Genomic DNA, 24266 nt, shown 5'->3' on the forward strand with positions numbered 1-24266 from the left:
CCACTTCGTGTGGAATGAGTGTATACATTATACAAGTCTCACTTCTTCCATGGAATTAGTGAAATAAATAAACTTTATATGACCAGCACCTGTTTAGCATGAGTGTGGATGATAAATTAAGTTGAAACCGGGAAAGCAGACAAACTCTGCATGCACAAGGTCACACTTTGTTCTTGTTGGTGGTGCAACATTCTAAAAACTACAGGCCATTTTGGCACCAAAAGTTTTAAGTCCAAACCATTGCTTTTAACTGTTTATAAGTACATTTCCAGCATTTATCAGACGCCCTTATCCAGAGCGACTTACAATCAGTAGTTATAAGGACAGTCCCCCAGGAGACACTCAGGGTGAAGTGTCTTGCTCAGGGACACAATGGTAGTAAGTGGGATTTGAACCTGGGTCTTCTAGTTCATAGGCGAGTGTGTTACCCGCTAGGCTACTACCACCCTAACTACTTTTTTTCTATCTTGTCTTTTGTATTGCGTATCTTTTTAATGTATTTATCATATTCTTAAATTAACATTTAACATATTTGGTTTTTCTTTACAGCAGATTAGTATGACACTGTATTGTCCTTTAATTGTGCCTTATAAATAAATTTGATTTGAAAGTCTAGATTCATACTACGTGAGGCCACGTCACTAACCAAGGATGATATGGCGTTAACCAGCCCTAATATAGAAACTATAACAGTAAAAAGGTTCAGTGGGGCAGTGGTTGGCCTAGTGGCTAAGAAATCGGACCCGTAATCATAATCAGACCTGTAACCACAGAGGGTTCCCTACACACTGCTCCCTGAGCAGCCTTTAATTGCTGCCCACTGCTCACCAAGGGTGATGGTTTAAAAGCAGAGGACACATTTCATTTTTTTTTTTTTTTTTTAAGAATTTATAAAAAGTTAGTGTTGCATTTGTTTTTTGTTTTAGTTTGAGTGGCTCCTCAGTTTATCTGTAGCATATTGTTGAATGTTTAGTTCCATCTCTATCTTTTATCGCTCTCCTTCAGGATCCTCTGGCAGTCCAAGCCAACCCAATGCAGCCAAGCGCAAGAAGTTGGCTGTGGATAGTGTCTTTAATCGTTTTGATGATGAAGAGGCAGATGAAGCCCCCCGTAAGAGGAAGCTGGTACCCCTCGATTATGATGATGACAAGAGTTTAGGTGCTGACGACCCTGGGCAGGGAAGTGGGAAGAGTGGAGCCAACACTGAGGAGAAACGTAAGCACATCAAGAGCCTGATTGAGAAGATCCCAACTGGCAAGCCTGAACTCTTCAACTATCCGCTTGACTGGTCCATTGTGGATTCGGTAAGCTGTCTTCATTTCAGATACGAGTCATAATTGTCAAAAAGCAATGAGTGCCAAAGCACTTTGGTGAAGCGTGATTAAATGTCATTTGTCATATTGCAGATTATTTATTTATTTTTCCCACCCACTCCATAAATAGTTTTTGCATGTTTATAACAGACATTTTGGAAAAAATAAAACTGAATTTAGGAAAAAATTGATTACATACTACATACTGCGGTTTATTTATGTAGAATTTCTTTTTTTTCCGCCTTTTAAAAATGAGTAGGTGAGGTCTATATACAGATGCAGTCATGCAAGTTACTTTCAGTAAATGTTTTTGTTGTAACAGTAGCACATATGGATCACGTGTGCATATGGTTTGATTTTTAATTAGTGAGGTTGAAACCTCAAAGTGGAAACCAAATTTAAACTGTGCTGTGACATATCTAACAGCTGCATTTCTCTTCATTTGTCCTAGACTCTAATGGAGAGACGCATACGTCCTTGGATCAATAAGAAAATAATTGAGTACATTGGTGAAGAGGAAGCGACGCTTGTTGACTTTGTGTGTTCAAAGGTTTGTTTTACGTCACAGTTCTACTTGTGAACAATTTAGGTCATGTTTAGTGTGCCTGCAGATGATCTTGATATAGCTCTCTTTCCTCATGCTGCTCTTTCTTTCTGTGAAGGTTATGGCACACAGTACACCCCAAGGTATTCTGGATGATGTGGCAATGGTAAAATGACCAATAACCAACTTCCATTAACTCTCAAATTCCTTTTGTTTTAGGTTAGCTGTGCTGTGTCCCCATTATCCTGATAGTTTTTATTCTTTTGATATTTCTAGGTCCTGGATGAAGAAGCAGAAGTGTTCATAGTAAAAATGTGGAGATTATTGATATATGAAACCGAAGCTAAGAAGATTGGACTTGTGAAATAAGCACTGTATGAAGATGGGCTCACGGTTTGAAATTCAGATTGTTAAAAGTCAGCATCACGACTGCTCAAACCAACAAGCGGACTTCAACTTCCACATCGATCCATGAGTAAGGGGGACTCCAGTGGAGCAAACAATCCAAATACACTGGTGTCTCACCAGTTTTTAATCTTTGGGCATGATGGTACCTCCAAAGGCCTCTAGGACCCTATTAGCTTTCAGTGGTGTTCGTTTCTACTGTTGTCATTTTTGCTTTTATTTTGTTCATTACCCGTTCTGAACCAATGTCAGGGAAATGTCTTGTGATCACTTCTTATATTACATCTGTGAAAAGAGACACTTCCTGCTCCATCAGGCCTGTGTAAAGTCCATTACTTCCCCACCCTTTTCGAGGTGGTAATGGGGGTGGGGCGGCAACTCTTGCCAATACAGAAGAGATGCACAAACATTTGTTTTTGATTTTGTACCTTCCCATAAATTCTTTTGAATAAAGAGGACTTCATTTTTTAATAACTTTCTAATTGTGTTATTGGGATGCAATCTCAGAGAGGGTTGACCAAGTGCCACCCTGATCAGAATACAATTCTATGGAGGTATTTCACTGGAGAAGAAAAATGGAAGAAACGTCTGCCTGTAAAAAAAAAAAAAAAAAAAAAATTAAATTTATATATATACACACATATACACACACACACACACACACACACACACACACACCAGCCTAACCTACTGTACTAACAGCTTAGAGCAGTCCCATATATCACATACACTACATTCTGTCTGTACCCAGTCTTCACAGGGTAAATAAATGCAAAAGAAAAATGATCAGAAATAATTTAGTACAAAGTTTAGTATTTAGTATCACTGATACCAATCTGAATTTGACTTTGTATTGGATCAAAATGGAATTCAATGACATTGCACATCTCGGCCGGCGCAACCACCACGGAGGAGCAGCATAAACATGTTGCACATCCTGGTGGCACCCACCGGTTCATTGTTTTTTGCCATACCTAATGAACATCAAGCCATGAATGAGTCCACCCCTACAGGTTATAAACATGTAATGAAGAGTGATCAGATAAAGTCCCTCTTTTCCAGGAAAATGAACTTATTCCCCCCAAAAAACAATTTCCGCTGCATTCAGCCCTGCCACAAAAGGACCTGCTGAGATCATTTCAGTGATCCTCTCATTAAACCAGATGAGTGTTGAGGAGCACAAGGCTGGAGATTATTCTGTCATGTTTATTGTGTTTGAATAGCAGACTGGATGCTTTAAAAGAATGATGCTTGGAATCATTGTTCTTCCTCTGTTAACCATAGTTACCTGCAAGGAAACACCTGCGGTCATCATTGTGTTGCATAAAATGGTCTCACAGGCGAGGATATTGCTGCTACTAAGATTGCACCTAAATCCACCATTTATTGGATCATTTTACATTTACAGCATTTATCAGACACCCTTATCCAGAGCGACTTACAATCAGTATTTACAGGGACAGTCCCCCCTGGAGCAATTTAGGGTTAAGTGGCTTGCTCAGGGACACAATGGTAGTAAGTGGGATTCGAACCCGGGTCTTCTGGTTCATAGGCGAGTGTGTTACCCACTAGGCTACTACCACCCACCCATCAAAAACTTCAGGTGACGTGCAGAAGGCTTCACAGTGCCCCAGAAAGTCCAGCAAGTGCCAGGACCGTCTCCTAAACATGATTTATCTTCAGGATTGGGGTGCTCTGGAATGGCAGCAGGCAGGTGTTAGTGCATCTGTATGCACAGTGAGGCAAAGACCTTTGGAGATTGTCAAGGATTGTCTAGTGCTAAGAAGGGCTGTAAAGAAGCCACTTTTCTCCAAGAAAAACATGAAGAACAGACTGATATTCTGCAAAACGAACATGATTGGACTGAGGAGGACTTTCTTATGAAACTGCTTTCTGATTGTTTGGGGCATCCGGAAATATGATTGTCTGGAGAAGAAAAGGTGAGTGCTACCATCAGTCCTGTCTCATGAAAACAGTAAAGCATCCTGAGACCATTCAGTGGCCTAGTCGGGTGGTAGTGGCCTAGTTGGTACGACACTCGCCTGTGAACCTGGAGACCCAGGTTCAAATCCCGCTTACTACCATCGTGTCCCTGAGCAAGCCACTTAACCCTGAGTGTCTCCAGGGGGGGACTGTCCCTGTAACTACTGACTGTAAATTGCTCTGGATAAGGGCGTCTGGTAAATGCTGTAAATGTAAATGCATTCATGTGTGGGGCTACTTCTCATCCAAGTTAGTGGGCTCACTCACAATTTTACCCAAGAACACAGCCATGAATTAAGAATGGTACCAAAACATCCTCTGACTGCAACTTCTCCCAACCCTCCAACACGCCTTTTCCAGCATGATGGAGCATAAAGCCAAAAAGCCAAAGTGATTTACGTGGCTTGGGGAACAAAACATTGAAATTTTGTGTCCATGGCCAGGACACTCCCTGGACCTTGACTCATATGAGGTTGAGGTTGAGGTTGAAGTTCATTGTCATATGTACAAAGTACAGCGTACAGAGCACAATGAAATTCTTACTTGAAAGCCTCTCCCACGTAGACAGAACATAGAACATGATACATAGAAGACATAGAAGACAAAGCGCAGCAGCAATAAATAAATCACAGAAGGCTCGTTGTATAAACTTTATGTAATTGTCAATAAAAGCTTAATACATGCTTGTAATTATATTTCAATACATCATAGAAACTGACAAAAATATCTAAAAACACTGAAGCAGCAAACTTTGTGAAACTTTCATGTCTCAAATCCTTTGGCCACGACTGTACTGGAGTGGACATTGTTGTCACTGACTCGCCTCTGCTGACCTCACTAAAGAAAGCGCTCGACAGCATACAAAAATATCGATATTTGGCGTCCCATTATTACCACATAAAACATTGCAAGATATTTTGCAGGATAGATATTTTCTGACACCCCTACTGCATTTGCTACCTGTAAATTCTGTCCCTGAGTACCGTGGCTGCAGAAAATACAGAAAATGATGACCAGAACTACTGGCTCCAGTACAGGCTACAGTGGGTGCTGAAAGTAACTGGGACTGTCCCTCTGGAGCAACTTAGGGTTAAGTGTCTTGCTCAGGGACACAATGGTAATGGAATTTGAACCTGGGTCTTCTGGTTCATAGGTTTCTTTATTTTTGTCTTTGTTGTTGTTAGCAATGTTTGGTAGTGCAGGAAAGTCTCATTTTAACAGATTCACACTACTCGTGTCACAAATGTTCACTTGTTCACTGTACAGTGCACAGTAATTGGGAGGGGGACAGCGGTACTTGGATGAGCGTGTAGGTGTGTAGGATGACCATGACGTGACGAATGTTTAAGCAGTATCAAAAAAGGACGTCTGTTCATCTGTTCAAAACTTTTCAGGTTGAAATGCACAACTTTGGCGAAGAAGAACTAAATGGAACTGATGGGTGGCATTTCGGTTTTATTCCGACTGCTGGGACAAGCCCGAAAAAACCTGCGCCTAAATCCTGCTTCAGACATATCATGTTCATTTAATCACATTTACACGTGGGCCTGTGGGTCTAGTAGCTGCGTTCTGTTGGGGGACTTTTATTTGGAAGACTGGTCATGTGACCGTTTCCGGTCCGACACGTCACCCGTGAGGTCACGTGACTCATTATCAGCTGACGGCGTTTGTCCCCCCGGTATGAAGATCACGACAGCGTAGGAACGATCTCGCTCCAAACATAAAACTGCGCAAGGAAAGATTAAACTAAAGCCTTATAGAGCTGCTTTCCCGAACTTTAGTTAATCGGCGAGTACAAGATGTCGGGAAAAGACCGAATCGACATATTTCCATCCCGAATGTGAGTAGTGACATTAGCATTACATATCGTTACTATCGAATGTCGAAGCAGACCTTCTTATATGTAATACGCTTGACCGTCTAAATCATATATATATATATATATATATATATATAATATATATATATATTATATATATGTGTGTGTGTGTGTGTATATGTGTGTGTGTGTTATATGTGTGTGTGTATATATGTGTGTGTGTGTGTGTATATATGTGTATGTGTGTATGTATATATGTGTGTGTGTGTGTGTGTGTATGTGTGTATGTATATATATGTGTGTGTGTGTGTGTTTTGTGTATGTATATATATGTGGTGTGGTGTGTGTGTGTGGTGTGTGTGTGTGTGTGTGTGTGTATGTATATATATGTGTGCGCGTGTGTTTATTTGTCATGAAAACGGAAGCACCCGCAGATTTGCAGCCGTCACGTCAGGTGTCCATGTTCCTTATTCAGTGCTCCTTAACTCGAGAGAAATGTCATTTGTTTCTGGTTTCTGACCTTTAATGACTGGTTTAGACGAAACTTGTTCTTCAAATATAATCGCAGGTTTAAACCTTATGATAAGTGGCTTTGAATAAATGAAGAACTAAATGATTGTGTTGATAATGTAGTAAGTAAGAGATGGAATATATTGCATCTGTTGACCAATTTATAGAATGCCTTATTATGCAGAGTAAATCTATTGCTCTAAAGTGAATTTATGCTCTCTGAATAAGTTGTTTCAGATGGGTTTTATGTATTGGATGGCTGCTCTGCTGATTTTTGTTCCTTGTTTTTTTAGGGCTCAGACCATTATGAAAGCTAGACTGAAAGGTGCACAGACTGGGAGGAACCTGTTGAAGAAGAAGGCAGATGCGCTCTCAATGCGCTTCCGCCAGATTCTTAGAAAGATTATTGAGGTGACCAGCAACGTCCTGAGTAACACACTTAACCCTGTTCCAGGGTGTCTGTCTCTGGACATGTTCTAGTCACTCTGCAAAATCAGCTCATTTTTTTCTTTTCCAGACCAAGACTCTGATGGGGGAGGTGATGAGGGAAGCTGCATTCTCTTTAGCAGAAGCTAAATTTGCTGCTGGAGATTTCAGGTAAGGAACAGGTATCCTAGATCCGGTTGTCACCAGGGCTCTCCAGATTACAACTGTTGAGGTACCCTGGCATTTGGTTTTTAGGATTTATTCACTATCACTGACCCAAATTCACAAGGGCAACAGGATTGTTTTTCATAGCTATTACACAATACTCAAATTTATTTGACTTTCAATCCTAATGCCATAATTCCCATTGAGCTGTTGGGTCAATCCATCAAACAAATAAATGATTGGGTCTTTTAGACTAATCTTTGAGTCAAGCTGTCATTTTAGTCTTTATTAGTCACGTCCATATTCATTCATAGTCTTGTCAAGTTCCAGTTGAGTAAAAGTCTGAGCTTTTTGGTCTAATTTTAGTTAGAATTATCCATGACTATTTAGTCTAGTTTAGTCGAGAACTAGTAATGCAATTCTATTTAACCCAGTCAATATAGTACAAGTACCTAATAGAATAGACAAAAACTAAATGTTCCCAGAAACCCATTTGACAGTTTAAATTTGCATCCACTTAATGTCTGAAATCACGTGGGCTTTTGCTTATTTCCGTTAATTCGCTTCACACCACTGATACTCCAGTACAAACGCCTGATCGTCTTCTGGATGGGTATGGGAGCAGGGCTGGAATGAAATATGCCAAGGAAGCTTTCACTGTGCTAAACCTAATTGGAGTAAACTTGTACCCAATCTGCTCAAACCTAACAATTTTAAATCAATGTTCAACACATTTGTGTTCACTCATGTCTGTGGTGCCAGTAGTGTTATTCACTTTAAAAATGTTCATCTTTCTTTTTCATCTCTTTGAATTGCCTATGAAATATACAAAATGTAAATAAAGCTGCTTTGCCTTGACCTGCCATGTCAGTGTTGGGCAAGTATCTCCAGAGATACAGCTGACCTTCTGATATGGTGTCTTAATGTTGCAGCACCACGGTCATCCAGAATGTGAATAAAGCTCAGGTGAAGGTCCGAGCTAAGAAGGACAATGTTGCAGGTTTTATTTTTATACGCTTACCCATTTATGCTATATCTTTATCATCCTGCTGTGGTTCTGAGTTTTCCTGTTTGTGTTTTTTTCCACAGGAGTTACTCTTCCTGTCTTTGAGCACTACCAGGAAGGAGGGGACAGTACGTAACAACTTTTCAGTAGCAAATGAACAACAAAACCTGTTTTCTGAACTACATATTGTTAACACATTTTCCACGGGTATTTCAGTGCACTAAATCCAGAATCGTCCAAAAATAAAGTGTCTTTATTCAGTAGGGGCAGTGGTGACCTAATGGGTAAGGAAGCAGACCCCTATTTGGAAGGTTGGCAGTTCGAATCCTGAGCTGCCAAAGAAAAGTGAAAGTGAAGTGATCGTCATTGTGAAACACTGCAGCACAGCACATGGTGCACACAAGGAAATGTGTCCCCTGCTTTTAACCCATCACCCTTAGTGAGCAGTGGGCAGCTATGACTGGAGCAGTGTTTGGTGATGGTGCTTTTACTCAGTGGCACCTTTCAGTGAAGTAGTCCAATCACTCAGGTCTTTTGGAGTACAGGGGCCGCTCCTAAAGACTTTCTATGACTCTGTAGTGGCATCAGCCATCTTTCACGGTGTGGTCTGCTGGGGTAGCAGCATCTCCGCTGGGGACAGGAAGAGGCTGAACAGGCTGATCCGGAGAGCCAGCTCTGTTCTAGGATGCCCTCTGGACCCAGTGGAGGTGGTGAGTGACAGGAGAATGGTGGACAACATCTCCCACCCCATGCAGGAAACTCTGACAGCACTGAGCAGCTCTTCAGTGGCAGGCTACTGCACCCACGATGTGGGAAGGAGAGGTTCAGAAGGTCTTTTCTTCCAACCGCTGTCAGACTCTATAACAAAGACCTCACAGCTGACCACACATACACAACACACACACTTTGGCACATTCTGTTAAATTGTTAACTGTTTAAATTGTAAATTTGTACATATATACAGATACATATTTATCTTATTTTTTGTGATGCTTTTACCTTCTGCTTCTGTCCCTTTCTGCCGTGACAAGTGCAATTTCCCACTTGTGGGACTAATAAAGGTTTTTATCACTACATTCAAACTACATAACCATATAAATAAGGGTTAAGTGTTCATATTACACAACCTGATTGTCAACTTTCAATTTTTTAATTGCCCTTTCCCACCAGAGTCATGGCTAGTGCTGCCCACTAGGGGATGGGTTAAATACAGAGACCACATTTCACTGTGGCACTGGGTGCTGTGCTGGGGTGTGTCACATGTCCCCACTGCTCTACACCAATTACTGCACATCCAGGAACTCAGCTGTTTAACTCCTGAAGTTTGCGAATCTGCATACAGACAGGAAATTGAGCGGACAGTACTCAGCAGTAAGCCCAACCTGGAGATGAACAAGCTCAAGACAGTGGAGACGTCAAGAGATGTCTCCCCCTGACTATATCAGACAGCCCACTGTCTTCTGTGGAGACCTTCAAGTTCTTGGGTACCATCATCTCCCAGGACCTGAAGGGGAGACCAACATCTCTTCTATCCCCAAGAAGATCCAACAAATTGTACTTCCTTAGTCAACTGAAGAAGTACAGTCGTCCACAGGCGCTGCTGACCCAGTTCTACACTGCAGTTACTCCAGTGCTCCTACATGCTAGTCTGGTATGGAGGAGACACCAAACAGGACAAGAACAGACTGCAACAGACTGTTGGGCAGAAAAGATCATTTGTGCCCCGTGCCCTCCATCCAGGACCTGTTCTTCTTAAGAACCAGGAAACGGCAGGGAAGATGATCACAGACACAGACTTTTCGATCTACAGCCCTCCTGCAGAACATACAGAAGCCTGCAGACCAGGACACAAGACACAAGAACAATTACCACCCTCATAAAGAGCTGAACTGTTTTCTTTTCACTATTGCACTTTATTACGCCTGTATTATCTCAGCAATCTGTAATCTTTGTGTTTATATTGTGTATTGTATTTGTCATGGTTTATACCATTGTGCTTGAGAGACAGGATCAGTTGTAATCAAATTCCTTGTATGTGTGGGCTCACAAACCAGGCCAATAAACGTGATTGATGATTGGCGTATTATTATTATTATTATACATTGTTTTTTTTGCTCACATATTGTAATGGTGACTGAATATGTGTAGAAATCTGTTTATTTACCATTCTGGAGTAGTTTGAGCTGTAAACTTGGTCTCTGCTCCAGGCTACGAGTTGACCGGTCTGGCCAGGGGAGGAGAGCAGCTGTCCAGGCTGAAGAGGAACTATGCCAAAGCTGTTGAGCTGCTGGTGGAGTTGGCCTCCCTTCAGGTAGATGTCTCATCATTCAATTTGTACATTTTTAAATAATTTCATTTATATTGTTAATGCTGTAAATTAAATGACACTTTACAGACCTCCTTTGTCACACTGGATGAAGCCATTAAGATCACCAACCGCCGTGTCAATGCCATTGAGCATGGTAGGACAATTATGATCAATTCTAAGAAGCCTGATGGAATGCTTGTTACCTGTCAGTATTCAGTGGTGGTCCCCATCTCCCTATTGTTGCACAATACAGATCTGAATTTTTCAACATGACGTAGGCCTTTTAGAATATTTCGTGGATGCAAGACAATTGGTCTACAGCCTATATGACAAGTAATGTTTTTGCTTTTCTGGACACTAAAAGTATTAAAAGTAGTCCTGGTAGTGACTGAGGCTGCCTGAGTACAGAGCTGCTTCGTGTAGGAGTTTCACGCTGCGCGGTGCGGCACCCGACTGCCTTGTTCTGGCAACGCGGTCATTTGTTGAACTTTGAATTTTGTCCAATGCGTGTGACCAGTAGAATCAAAGCGGGCGAGGGTTCTTTCTAGGGCTGCAACTAATGATTATTTTAATAATCGATTAATCGATTTTTAATAAATCGTAGAATCGGATAACCCAACCCTTATTCAAAAACAGAACCAAAATCTTTAGAAAGTGCACAAACATGTTGCTCCTTGAGCTGTTATAATATAAAATAAAATAAAAATTGACTAACACAAAAAACATACACATGTATGCTTTACATCTGCCAAATATACTTTTTTTTTTTTTTTTTTTATAAAGTGCCACCTGAGCTGCCAGAACGATAAATAATTTATAAAAAAATAAAGAACAATACAAATCAGAAAATTTAACAGGATTTGTTTGAACTTGTCAGAACTTGTTCTCTACACTACACTGAAGATGCACACACTCACAAACTCTCACACTGACACACACACACTTTTCTAACTTAGTAGTTTTGTCCTGATTTCAGTCCAAATCTCTAAAGAAATCTTAAATCAAGATACATTTACTCGACACATGAAATAGCATAAGAAATGATGTCTTGTTTTCTGATAAAACATCTCAGAATTAAGTGATTGTTTAAAACAAGCAAAATTATCTGCCAATGGGGTAAGAAAATTAATCTTAATGAGATATAATCTCAAACAGAAGTTTTAAGCATCACTTAATTTTCTCATGCCATTTTTCTTGTCTATTAATCTTGATTTAAGATTTTTTAGATATTTGGACTGGAAACGAGACAAAATTACTAGGTAAGAAAAGCTTTTTTTGCAGTGCAGCTATACATGACAACAGATTGAAAAATGAATGGTCCAAAAAAGGCTAGTGAATAAAAACAGGTCTTTAGTCTTTTAATGCAAAGTAACTATAGCGCCCCTGCTTACTACTGTTATTAACGCGCTAACGCTAACTTGTCATGCTTGTCAAGCTGGATGACGGGTAACATTTCCATTTACAGCATTTATCAGACGCCTTTATCCCGAGCGACTTACTATCAGTAGTTACAGGGACAGTCCCCTGGAGCAACTTAGGGTTAAGTGTCTTGCTCAGGGACAACAATAGGCGAGTCGTCCACGCGGAGACGCGAGAAAGAACAAGAACTCTTTAGTCCCCGAACGCTGTTCATCCCCCCTCATACCTGTAGGTGGCGCTGTAAGTCCCCGTCTAGTTCTCCTCCACGGCGAGTTAAACACCAGCACCAGGGACATTACGTTCCTCACTTCAAAACGGAACAAAAGTAGGATTCTGTAGTGACGTCCCCTGCTGCTGAACTCCCTTTCTCCTCATCAAACACGCGTTTCAGGTGCAGGATCATTGGCGTGGTGCTCCCGTGCCGTGCCATGTCGCTTTTGCATATTATCGCGCAGATTTCTCTGCCTCCGCCATGTATCTGTCCTCTACCTCCGCTTGTTTTTTTATTTTTGCTCCGCGCTGTCTATGAGGCGCCAAATTCAGCTAGTATGTGTGCGCGAGAGAGACCGAGTGTGTTCAATCCGCGCTCAAATAAAGTTTTTTTTTTAAATTATCAAACGTCTCCGCGTCGCGCGACACAAACGCATCGATTATGTTGTCAACTCTTTCAGTAATTGATTTAATCGATTCGTTGTTGCAGCCCTAGTTCTTTCTGCCACCTCGAAACACTCACACTAAGCGGGATGATAGTTCTCTGAGTGTTGAGAGATCTACAACACGACGTTATCGTCTTACAGGGAGTTTAGCCTGACAACTGCTTTAAAAAACAGTCTGAAAGCTGCTTTAGCTTTTCTGTGTTCAGTCCACACTCACCTGATGCCACAGACGTCTGAACCAGCCAAAAGCCAAAAGTACACACATACAAGGAACTGTAGGAGAGAGAATAAAGAAAGGAAGAAACGTTGGGAAGGAGTGATACAGAGAGGGACCCCCTTCCAGGGTAGGGGGAGCCTGCAAGTGGTGTCAGTGCAGAGCTGGTGATGATTTGTCCAATAAGAGAAAAAGTTGAGTCCTATGTGACGAAGTAAAATTCTTGGCTAAAAATGTATTTCAGTAAAATTAAATGACCTATTTTAAAAACAACTTAAATGACAAATTTCTCACAAAAACTACTCAGTTACAGTAACGTGAGTATAGGGAGTCATGGCAACAAAACATGATGCAGCAATCAACATGTTTTGCAATGATTAGAGTTCTTGGGTTTGAAAACCAACCTTTGCATTGCATTATGGCAGATTATATAAAACATTCTGTCTGTGTGGCCAGCTGTGAATTTCTATTTAGGAACAGTTGTTTATTAATGATTTATTAAGAGACCTGCCAGTTGTAGCTAACCATGGTCACTCTTCATTTTTTTGCATAAATGTGATGAGGAATAAAGCTGTAATGGTCCAGGCATGAACAGGGTGTGTCAAAGGGGCTTCAGTCTTACTTTTCTTTTCAGATTACAGTAGACCTCCATGTATTTCTTATTCTTGAAAACATTATCTGTTTTCTTTTGCCAATAAATGCACTATCAGATGAGAAAGTCCTGCATAATTTGATAATATGATGCCTCCAACACTCAGTTAATAATTATTTTTTTTATTATTATGATGCCAGGATGCTAAGAATTTAATAGTGGCATGTTGTAATTATTTATATAAAGCAACATTCATTCCTGTATCCATTTATTCCCCCTCAATCGTTTGCAGTGATCATTCCAAAGATAGAGCGAACGCTGACCTACATCATCACCGAGTTGGATGAGAGGGAACGAGAGGAGTTTTACAGGTGACTCTCCATTGTCTACCAGCTTTATCCACCTCTGCAGATTAAACACGAAACTCATCATTGCACAACAGAATTTATACAAAATAATAGAATGTAAATATGTACATCAATTTACTCATGTTTTTCACTTGGTAAGGCCTAGTAAGGCACTAAATGAGTGAGGGAAAAATAAAATTGACAGGCAGATTTCTACTAGTACTGTGCGGCATAAATGGTATAGATTTTGATTATACCAACCTACTGTAGAAATATAGCCATCATATGCACAAAAGAACACCTTACATGCAGCACGATGCATTATTTTAGAAAAATGGACTATAGTATTGGGTACTATTGAGTTTAGTTAACTATCAAACAGAGGAGCAGTTAAAAAGAGTGGTGCAACGTTGAAAGTCTGACCTGAGTAAAATGAACTGTGGTTCCTGTATTCCACAGACATTCACAGATCTTCGCTGTATTTCCTGTTACTCATTAAAAACATAAAATCCTCCACTTTTTAATACAGCCTGATTTAAGGTGCTCAATGTGCTGTATGCGATGGATGAAAATAAAAGGTCCAAGTGAACACAACACAATGTATGTAAATCCATGTGCATCATGCACACAATTGATAAGGCCGTAGATAAGGTCTTAGGGTTAGGTTTACATTTGGGGTTAGACTTGCTGGTGGAGTTGCGTGCAGCAAGTGGAAGACTGGCTGTATTATTTAACACTTTCACAACTGAAAAACCGTAGTCTTTGTACGTTTACAGACATACACGACTTTGTGAAAGTGTTAAATTTTCTGTTTTTGTTGAGTAAGTAAGAGAAAATCCAGCAGTTCTATTGAATACAGAACTCATAACTTTACTGAGGTCAAGACCTATATGGGAGAGATGTTATATTTTTATAATTGCAGATTTGCACAATAAATATTACACATTCATGGCTACTTTAAAATGTGTAAAAAGTTTATAATACACGTTCCTGCTGCAGTGCCTTTGTTATGGACCCATTACCCTTTCAAAAACAAATCTAATTATATACCGCAATATTTCGTCTATGCTTCAATTTATATAGTTAGTTACCCCAATAAGTTGACCTGATGAATGTTTAGGCAGCTCTAAAACCCTGGCCAGACTCTATTTCTGTGTCTCAAAATGAGGACATGTCCAGGGTAAAGAGGACGTCTGTTCACCCTAAATAGGACTTGTTTCTCTGCGTTGTGCTGGCCATTATTGAGTAAAATGGTGAGAAGGTGACTGCGATGGAAAACTACTAGCCGGTGTTGTGATTTGTGAATTTACAAGATTATGCAATAGGGTTGAAAATATGCAGTAAATTGATTAATTGTACTTAATTGTAATTGTACCAATTTTTTAACAAATGTGTTGATTCATATTATAGATTTGTAAAGAAAACATCAACATTTATTTGTCATTTAGCTCAAAATCACATATTGAATGTCAATGAGCAGCATAGTCAGTGTCCATAAAAGCTTTGCAAATGTTGCATCGGTGAAAGAATCAGTCTCACAAATATTACTCATGTGATAGTACTCTGTGACAGGTTTGGCGGATATACAGTATAGTAAGAAGTTAGAAGTTAGATTTTCCATGAAATTATTGATATGATCATAGCTGACGTTCCCTTGTCACCTCCAGATTAAAGAAGATCCAGGAGAAGAAGAAACAGCTGCGGGAGAGGACGGAAAAGGAAATGGCCCGTCGTCTGGCTCAGTTGGGACCGATCGCTGAACCCACCAACATGCTGACCGAGGAAGCTGATGAGGACCTGCTCTTCGAGTGAAGTGTCCAGATGCAGGGAAGCGTGTGTGAATATGCTAATCGCTTCGTTCTCATCCCCTCAATGCTTCTTCCTGCTGTTCTGGAGTCCTATTTATTTTTGTGCCTCTAAGGTCGCATAGATGTCTTGTGGAACAGTTTTTTTCTCTTTGTGCGTGTTTTGTCTGGTAAGATACGTTGTGGAGGAATGGGTGAATAAATGGTTTTATGTACACAAATGGCTCAATAACATCTTTACTGAACTCAGTATTTCCATATCTGCACCCCAGTTTTCCTGTCACAATGTTGAAAAGGACTCCATTAGTATTTGATTCATTTGTAAAGTAGGTATCTGTCATTTAATGTAATGGGGTTAGTTCAGTAGATAGCATTGGTTACGCAGTACTGTATGTTGCATGATATTATGTAGTACAGTTATCTTGGCTGCTTTTAGTTTTCTGGTTAAGGCGAGAAGCCCTAGGCTAAGTGGCTGTGTGGGACAATGAATGTTTTGGACGTGCTATGGTGTTAATAATGTTCCCAATGGGAAGGGGAAAATAAACTGGAATCAAACTGAAATCTGTTTCTTGTTCTTTATTGGAATGAGTAAGGACTGCTGCTCTGCCTTGGGTGAGTCTATGCCCTGCACCCCCGATCAGGACTCAATGGTTTTGGATCGTGGGTAATAGCTGAATGATCTGAGAGATATTGTTAAGATTTCTCTCAAGCTATCAAAATATTAGACTGGCTGTAACCATGGTATACAATAGTTTATAACCAGTGGCATAACTTTGCGCGATGCATGCACATTACCAATCACGGTCGTGTTTTCTATCATTCAATCATACCACCAAATAAAAGTAAGAAATTGTATATAATGTCAGTGTACATGTGGGTAGGGTTAGGTTTTAAGTTAAGGTTTAGGCTTAGGGTTATCCATTTGCAGGTATGCTATTTTGACAAAGTATGTTTAATTGTCAGAACACCGCCTCTTCCGGCACACACGTGATTGTCCAGTGCTGAGCAGGAGGGGTTTCAGACACTGCAAACCCGCTCAGAATCTTCTTCAAAACAGGGCACAAAGTAACTGAGAGAACAGACCGGATCAGCCCCTCAAAGCCAATCTTAACTCAAGCCAATCAAGATGAGCTGAAATGTTTATCCGGATGCTCTTTTGCTTTAGTAAAGTGAAGTGATTGTCACATGTGATACACAGCAGCACAACACACAGTGAAATTTGTCCTCTGCATTTATCCCATCGGCAACCTTCTGATTACGGGGCCGCTTCCTTAACCGCTAGGCCACCACTGCCGCAATAAAAAATACGGAACGCTTCACAAATTTGCATGTCATCCTTGCGTTCCAATTTTCATTTATATTTTGTTGTATAATTATCGTAATTATAAGTGTCTCCATATATAACTGTATACATTCAATCAGAGATCTTTTTGTCAAATTGAATATTCCATGTTGATTTATAATAAGAAATTCATTTGAATTAGAATTAGAAATTCATTTGACTTTTTTTATTCATTTTTTAATATTATTTACAATTCCTTTACTGCTATGTGCTTAATGGCAGTGTATTCATGCTATGTACACAATGGCAGTATTGTATTTCTAAGTACAACTCATAATTGCTCAAAACTGATCTGAGATCTGCAGTGAGGCTTAGCAGAGCCAAGAGGAAGGCACCCACTGGGGCTCTGTGTCCAGCCTGTCTATAGTGTGCAGCAGCTCCTGAAAGGCCTTCTCCTCATCAGCATTCACTATTACACTATGAAACAGGTGACCGAAATTCTGTTCAATCTCCAAGGCCTTCTCCACAATGTTCTTCAGGTCCTCAGGCTGAAATGAGATGAAATGAGAGGTGCAGAAGGGTTAAATCATCGTCTGAACATCCTAAATTTAAACACTCAGATTTGATCAATTTCGTTTAAATATTTGTTGAAATATTTTATCACAATATGCCTTCTTGTCTTCTTTTGGGTCTAAATGATTCAAATACTATGGAATCAGAACACTGCCATTGATAAAACATGCACAAAATCCACATTTGTAGACTGTGGTCACCAACCCAGAGGAATTCTTGATGTGTTTTATGCGAAAAAAAAAAACTTTTTTGATGCCCACACACAATGGTATATATTTAAAACGACTGTGAAACACGTGGTCAAGGTCAGATGTATTTATATAGCACATTTCCAACAGTTTGTACAGCCCAAATGCTGTACGTGAATCACAAGCACCACCACAATATAAATGCAGGAAAGACGTATTAACAGAACACTAGTAACAAAAATATAAGCGTTGAGGGTAAAAGTAAAAACCATTAAGAGTAAATATCTGTGAAGGTCCTCAGTCCAGGTCATGGTTATCTCAAAAAAGGTTATTTCACTGGCAGCTGGACTTGTTATGGATCCTTCCATTCCAGAGGGCTTTCTCAAGTCTGTCTGACTGGTCGGACAAGCAGGTTTATAGACCCTGTGGAGCCCTGAAGGTGGTAGTTGGTGGTCACCTGAGGGTTGTCCTTCCCCCTGGATTTCATGTACGTTAATGAGACCAACTGAGCCAGACTGTGAACAACCGCCTGGAAACAGTTGAAAGGACTGCATTGAAAATGAGTGATAGATGTCTAAGGACTCACTCATGCCTCGTTTGAACCAATCAGCTTCCCGGTCCAAAATTCTAACTTCATCGTCTTCAAACGAGTGGTCTTTGTCTTTTGAAAGACACAGGCTCCACAGGGTTTATAAACCCGCTACTCAGACCAGTCAGTGAGACTTGAGAAAGCCCTCTGGAATGGAAGGATCCATAACAAGTCCAGTTGAAGGTGAAATAACCTTTTTTGAGACCTTATTAAGAGTAAATAGGATAGTTATGAAAAATAAAATAAAGGTAAATCTTCCAGGTGAACCAAAGCCAAAAGCCAGTCCATAAAAATACGTTTTTAATAAAGATTTAAAATGTTCTAGAGTTTGTGCTCATTTAACAGTCAAAGGCAGACGATTCCGAAGTCTGGAGCTTCCACAGCAAATGCTCTGTCCCCTCAGGTTTTTCTAAGAATATTTGCATTTGTGACCACAATCTACATTTGTGGATTTTAGTTTGTGCACTTTTGATTAATGGCAGTGTTCTTATTTCATAAAATACCATTAGAAACTTTATTAATTGCAAGACCATTACTTTGGTTGTTTTTCCATCTCTGGACAGTAGGGTGCGCAGTTGCTCAAGGGAGGGGGGTGCAACAAAGACTATATATGGCTTAAGATTGGAGTAGCACAGCACCTGTAGAGACTGAAAAAAGTGAAAGATTAGTAAATCCAATAAATCTGGAAGAAAATACAGAACTGTTCAACTCAGGGCTTCAAAACCAAACAAATACAAATGGCAGCTCCATTCGCACATGGCAGTTATGTTTAGTGCTCCAAGGCTGCAAGCAAGATCACTATTTGAGTCTGGATATGTTCCTATGTACACCCCAGAGCCTTGAACCATGAAAGTAATAAAATTTATATTTCAAATGCAGATGTTTCCGTGGATGGATTATGTCACATGCCAATTTCAGAGCATTACAAAGATCCAACATTTTTCAACTCACCTTTGAGTGCAAACACAGCAGACAGATACGCCCTGAGTTGATGACCTGTCGGACAGAGTCAGTTGTGGTGCCATAGAGGTTTTTATCAAATTCGCCCCATTCAATAAACTTTCCAGAGGACACGTCCATCTCAAATGTCAATCGTGACACAAAGTGGTACTCTCGGCCTTCCACCTCATGGACACGGGGGCACCGTGTTGTATCTGGACCACATGAAGGAAATGTTTATATTTGAACATTTTCCAATAAATGTAAATTGCTTAAATATTATAGTTGCATATATTGTATACGTGGCACTGCAGTGGCGAATCGTTCAGACTCCGCAGCCAGCAGCCTCTTTCGCAGTTCTTCCTGCCCTATGTTGGGGGGACCAAGGAGGGCTATAGGGCGCTTGCGATTGGCTGGCTGGTGATATAGGGCCATCTCCTCGTAGGTCAGAATGTCTTTGTTGTTGGATTCTGTGAATAAGTCCGATTTAATTAAGGTCTTACAACAGAGGACGTGCTGATGTGATTGGGCTTCGGCAGAGAAATGAAATATATTATCATATATTTATACATACTTGTTTCCCCAGGTCCTCAAAAGATGTAAAACAAAGACATGTCAGTGTGTTTTGGTGCTCACCAGCATTCGTGGACAGGTTATACAGGGATTTCTTCCTGTGTTTCTTGCTCTTCTTTGCACACCAGAGATTTGCTATTAGAGGGGTACAGGACTGCTGTCAGTAACTCCTCATAAAAGAGACATACAATCTTCTGCTAAGTGAGTCGCGTGAAAGAGGGATACCTGAATGGTCTAATGTTCCATCCACAGTTTTCCTCATGGCCTCTCTTTGCTGTTGGAAACCTTTTCCTAAACAATGAAAAGGCGGAAACACAGATTTAAATCCCACTTCTACTGTAATCACTTTCATTTGGGATACACCTTCACTTTTTTGTAAAGAAATGCACAATATGCAAAAAAAATATTTTCAATACTTTACAACCATCAGTCACTTACAACTGTTTGTATTTCTAAAGGTTTTCTTGTAATACAATAGTGAAGAAATTGTGGGTGGCCAGAATGTCTGGCCTTTTGTACATATTACAAGGATGTTGGGGCTCTATATCTACATTTAGGTGGCAAACAAAACAGTGCTAACCAGGTATGAGACCAGCAAGAGGCTGGTTATTTTCATCTCCATCCCGGTAGGCCTGCCACCAGCTGGGGTCATCCTGGCTGATGACATGGAGGATGTCCCCCTTTTGAAAGGTCAGACCCAGCTCACGGCATGGAAGATAGGGATCATCTGAAGGGTCATAGCTGAAATACGCTTTCACATGCATCTAGAAAAGAGTAAAACTGAACAATAAAGAAACTAGACACTTAGTTAGTATAGAAACAATATAATGTGCAATATAAGTTAGAATATAGGAAGTAGCTTCTACAAATGCATAGTAAGTTTTTACAAAATACATAAAAAAAGGAAAGCGTATGTTCTAATCATAATCTTTTTGCCTCTGTAAACCAAGAAAATGGATTTGAAATTAATAACTGCAGTCTTTTAGCTTTAATTTGAGAGTATTTACAACCACATCACAGTGATTTGGTTGTCTGGCATTATTGTAGAGCCGCCACCCACAGTATACACTAGTAGAGAACAGAGATTTATTAATGTCCTCCCAGATTTATCAGCATTAATCAACTCTCCCTCAGACCCTGCTGAACTTGACAGGTGACTAAATGCCTAGAATGAATACGGCACACTATGTTAGATAGCGTAGATCCCATCAAAAGAAAAACAGACAGAGAACAAACGTATTCTCTGGTATAATGATCACATGTGCTCACTAAAGCTGACCTCCCGGATATTAGAACGCAACCGGCATGGAACTGAATTTATTGTGGTTATTGTGCATGAAAGAAAATCCATCTTAACTATAGGAAAGCTTTTAGTATGACTCCATCAATGCATCTCTCCTCCCTAATAGACAAGAACCAAATGATCATTGATTCCTGTTTAATACCATAGCCAAACTAACATTGATACTCTCACTCAATACAATCATAGTAGTGACAACTTTATGAACTTCGTTACGATTTTAACAGATCAGGGATACAAATAACAGCTCTGCAGACAAAACTATGGCTATGGAAAATAATCTGCCTATAGCAGACTACCTATTAAAACACTTTAGCCTCCTTAGGAGCCTGAATTAATTAAAATAATCTCATCAAATCAATCTACCTACTTGTATCTAAGATCCACTTCCTATGAGGTTCCTTAAACAAGTAATGCCCAATGTAATAAATCCCATCCATAAAACCACGATGTGGGATGGAGGGATTTAGAAGATTTTTCCTGCCAACCGCTGTCAGGCTCTACAACAGCTGACTAGACAAACATACATAGACTAAAAAACACACATCCAATACACCATCTCCACTGTCTCTTAAAAGCAATATGTGTCCTTACCCTCTGTACATAAGTAAAATCTCGCAAATATATGTATACAATGACATTTTTTATTTTTACAACTCACATTCACTTTTTCTTTTCTATGGCTGTTTATTTGCTTAGTTGTGCAGTGAATCTTATACAGTTGACAGAGTGTCTGTGCCCTTTTTTTTCTGCTGCTATCATCTTGTCCCGACAGCAAGAGGACAGTACAATGTAAATTTCCCACTTGTGGGACTAATAAAGGATCTTAGCAAATACAACCTGCTCTGCCCTTTTCTGCATTACAGTTGTGAGTCCAGTCCAGTTTATTGTTCAGATGAACACCAAGGTACCTTTAGCTCTCCACAGCCTCAATGTCCATACCTTCAGTGGTTGCAGTGCAAGATGTTTGTGCCTGTGTAAGTCTACCACAAGCTCCTTGGTCTTGCTTTTGCTGATCTGGAGGTAATTCCACCTGCACCAGGGTCAGTTGTCCTGGGTCAGTTTTCTGTACTCCTTTTTGTCCGCATTCATGATGAGTCTGACTATTGCAGAGTCAATAGAGAACCTCTGTAGGAAGCAGTTTGTGGAGTTGTGAGTGAAGTCTGCAGTGTATATGAAGAGGAACAGTGCCAGAACTGTTCCCTGTAGGGCTCCTGTACTGTAGACCTCCCCATCCGCCACACAGCCCTGAGTTCTCCCATACTGTGGTCGGTTGCTGAGGTAGTCCAGGATCCATGTTGTCAGATGATGATTCACTCCTGTGTACTCCAGCTTGTCCCTCAAAAGTGTGGGAAGGATGGCGTTGAAGGCACTGGAGAAATCAAAGAACATGATTCTTACAGTGCTCCAAGTGGTCGCCAGATGAGAGAGGGATTGATGTAGGAGGTGAATGACGGCATCATCCACTCCAGTGCCAGGCTGGAAGGCAAATTGAAGTGGGTTCAGTCAAAATGGTGAAAATGTGTTCTATCACCCCACATGGTTGATCTGCACAGATTTTTGATCTTTCACCTTACTAAGGCTGTCCTGGTTAGGGTACTGGGCCAGTGTTGCACAAATCTACCACTATAGCCACACATTTCTGTACCAGTTGTACAATGCCACCGTCTGCTGCTGCTTCTGGAGACCACCTCCAGAGTCCAATGAAGTGACCACCTAGTCCTTAGAAATGAACTACTGTTGAGACAGGGGGTCACCAGAGGGGGGGCGCGGCGGGGAGGGAACTCTGGCTCCGGGGGCTGGCAGGGAAGGAGGTGAAGGAAGGAGGCTCGACAGGAGGGCGTCTGGGATGGCAGGAAATGTGCTTTATTTGGAAACAGCCCAACCCCTTCCTCTTTAGACAGGTGTGACACTTCACCGCACTCGCTCACTTCCCGCATATATGGCTGTGATAGAGTTTAGAGTACACTAAGATGCTGAAGTTAGCTGATTGTTCACAGCTCCTTGTCTCCCTTGATGGTCCGATCCCTTGATGGTCCACAAAACCCAGAAGAGGCCAGGAACTCTGCACTCTGCTGGGATTGACTGGGATGACACGGACAACAAAGAGAGCGAGGATGACGTGAGTTGGGCGGTTGGTGCCGGGATGGCTCCGGCACATCGAGCCCGTCCATGATTGACGCGAGGTCCATGGAGACCCACGTCTATTCTGGTGATGGGAGGACCATGAGAGAGAGCAGGGCGGCGAGTAGGACGACAGCGACACGGGGGTAAGTTGGTGAAAGAAGGCGACGGGAAGTCACCAGCCAGCAACTGCACTGCCGGGACTGCCTCGCGTGGAATCCAACATACCCATGGTCCCTGGACCCTTCTCTGGAGCAACAGGTACATACCAGTCTTTTTTAACATCCTGTGGTGTGTACTTTGCTGCTCTTCCCTCCATCTCAGATGCATCACCACCATCCTCAGGCATCTGACTGGGTCAGCATGGGGCTGGTGTGCAGAACTTTGGCAGCGGGGAGAGACAGACGAAATAGATATTTGGGACTTCCTGGAGAGCCTGAGGGCGGAGTTCGATCGGGCAGCGCCAGCACCAGTCAGGATCCTGTGCAAGAAGACCCAGCACTGGCGGGCGACGAGAGGGTTTCCTGGCTGTGCCCCCTGAGGAGGTCCCAGGAACCAGATGACCCTCTTTTCTGTCTGTCTCTGTTTGTGTGTGTGTGCATGTCTTTTGTGTCCGTGTGTCATCCCCCCTTCCCCTCTTTATGTCCACCAGATGGCGACCCAGCAGCGCAGTTTGCTTTGGGGGCTCCTCCTGAGGGGAGGCTGGACTGGCTTGACCTTCTTTTGTGAACCTGGTAACCTGTGTGTGTAGTTTTCCGTTCTGGCTATCGCCACACGCCTGCGGGTTAGTTTATGTTGTTCCCCTTTTTGGTTTCACTGTTTTCGGCCATCGAGCCTGGTGTTTGTAATTAAAATCCCATTCCCATTATGTCCCGTCTCTGCCCTTCATTCCCCCGTCAGCTCGCTGGCATGACACACGTGGACAATTCTGCACTGATGCTGTGCAGAACATTACAATGACATTGCTTGGTGATTTTCTGGCAGCGGCATTGAACTTTATTTATTTATTGTGATTTATTTTCATGCGAGCAAGTTTTTCTGCCATTTGTGGCTTCAGGTTGTAGCAGGTTTGGGTTGTTTTGTAGTGTAGGAAACTCTGGTAAAGCATGCAGAGAAAGGAGTAGAATCTCTGCATCAGGACCAGGGTAGACGAATAACTCCACCCACAGCATAGGGACGTACTACC

At 41.3% G+C, this 24266-nt stretch overlaps 2 protein-coding genes and 1 pseudogene across 2 annotated transcripts; 2 read left to right on the top strand and 1 right to left on the bottom strand.

Moving 5' to 3' along the window:
* Positions 1-909: 909 nt before the first annotated feature.
* Positions 910-2440, top strand: LOC114793014 (RNA-binding protein 25-like). Its single transcript, XM_028984603.1, has 4 exons — positions 910-1304; positions 1765-1863; positions 1976-2023; positions 2134-2440. The coding sequence occupies exons 1-4, from the start codon at positions 966-968 to the stop codon at positions 2224-2226; spliced, it is 579 nt and encodes a 192-aa protein (XP_028840436.1). The 5' UTR covers positions 910-965; the 3' UTR covers positions 2227-2440.
* A 3432-nt stretch (positions 2441-5872) lies between these two features.
* Positions 5873-16073, top strand: LOC114793100 (V-type proton ATPase subunit D). The gene is made up of 9 exons (XM_028984789.1): positions 5873-6085; positions 6868-6985; positions 7092-7171; positions 8098-8165; positions 8255-8299; positions 10379-10482; positions 10567-10633; positions 13653-13731; positions 15375-16073. Exons 1-9 carry the CDS (start codon positions 6045-6047, stop codon positions 15517-15519), a joined length of 747 nt encoding a protein of 248 aa, XP_028840622.1. The 5' UTR covers positions 5873-6044; the 3' UTR covers positions 15520-16073.
* Positions 16074-16992: 919 nt separating this feature from the next.
* LOC114792107 (MAGUK p55 subfamily member 5-A-like) overlaps positions 16993-24266 on the bottom strand; it is a 53701-nt pseudogene continuing 46427 nt past the window's right edge.

Source organism: Denticeps clupeoides, chromosome 6, assembly GCF_900700375.1.
Source record: "Denticeps clupeoides chromosome 6, fDenClu1.1, whole genome shotgun sequence".
NCBI lineage: Eukaryota > Metazoa > Chordata > Actinopteri > Clupeiformes > Denticipitidae > Denticeps > Denticeps clupeoides.

Excerpts from the sequence above, each read along its gene's own strand:
- LOC114793014 (XM_028984603.1), top strand. The coding sequence starts at position 966 with ATGTTTAGTTCCATCTCTATCTTTTATCGCTCTCCTTCAGGATCCTCT. Across the intron at positions 1,864-1,975 it reads TTGACTTTGTGTGTTCAAAG|GTTATGGCACACAGTACACC; the intron begins GTTTGTTTTACG and ends CTTTCTGTGAAG. Across the intron at positions 2,024-2,133 it reads TTCTGGATGATGTGGCAATG|GTCCTGGATGAAGAAGCAGA; the intron begins GTAAAATGACCA and ends TGATATTTCTAG.
- LOC114793100 (XM_028984789.1), top strand. The coding sequence starts at position 6,045 with ATGTCGGGAAAAGACCGAATCGACATATTTCCATCCCGAAT. Across the intron at positions 6,986-7,091 it reads TTCTTAGAAAGATTATTGAG|ACCAAGACTCTGATGGGGGA; the intron begins GTGACCAGCAAC and ends TTTCTTTTCCAG. Across the intron at positions 10,634-13,652 it reads TGTCAATGCCATTGAGCATG|TGATCATTCCAAAGATAGAG; the intron begins GTAGGACAATTA and ends AATCGTTTGCAG.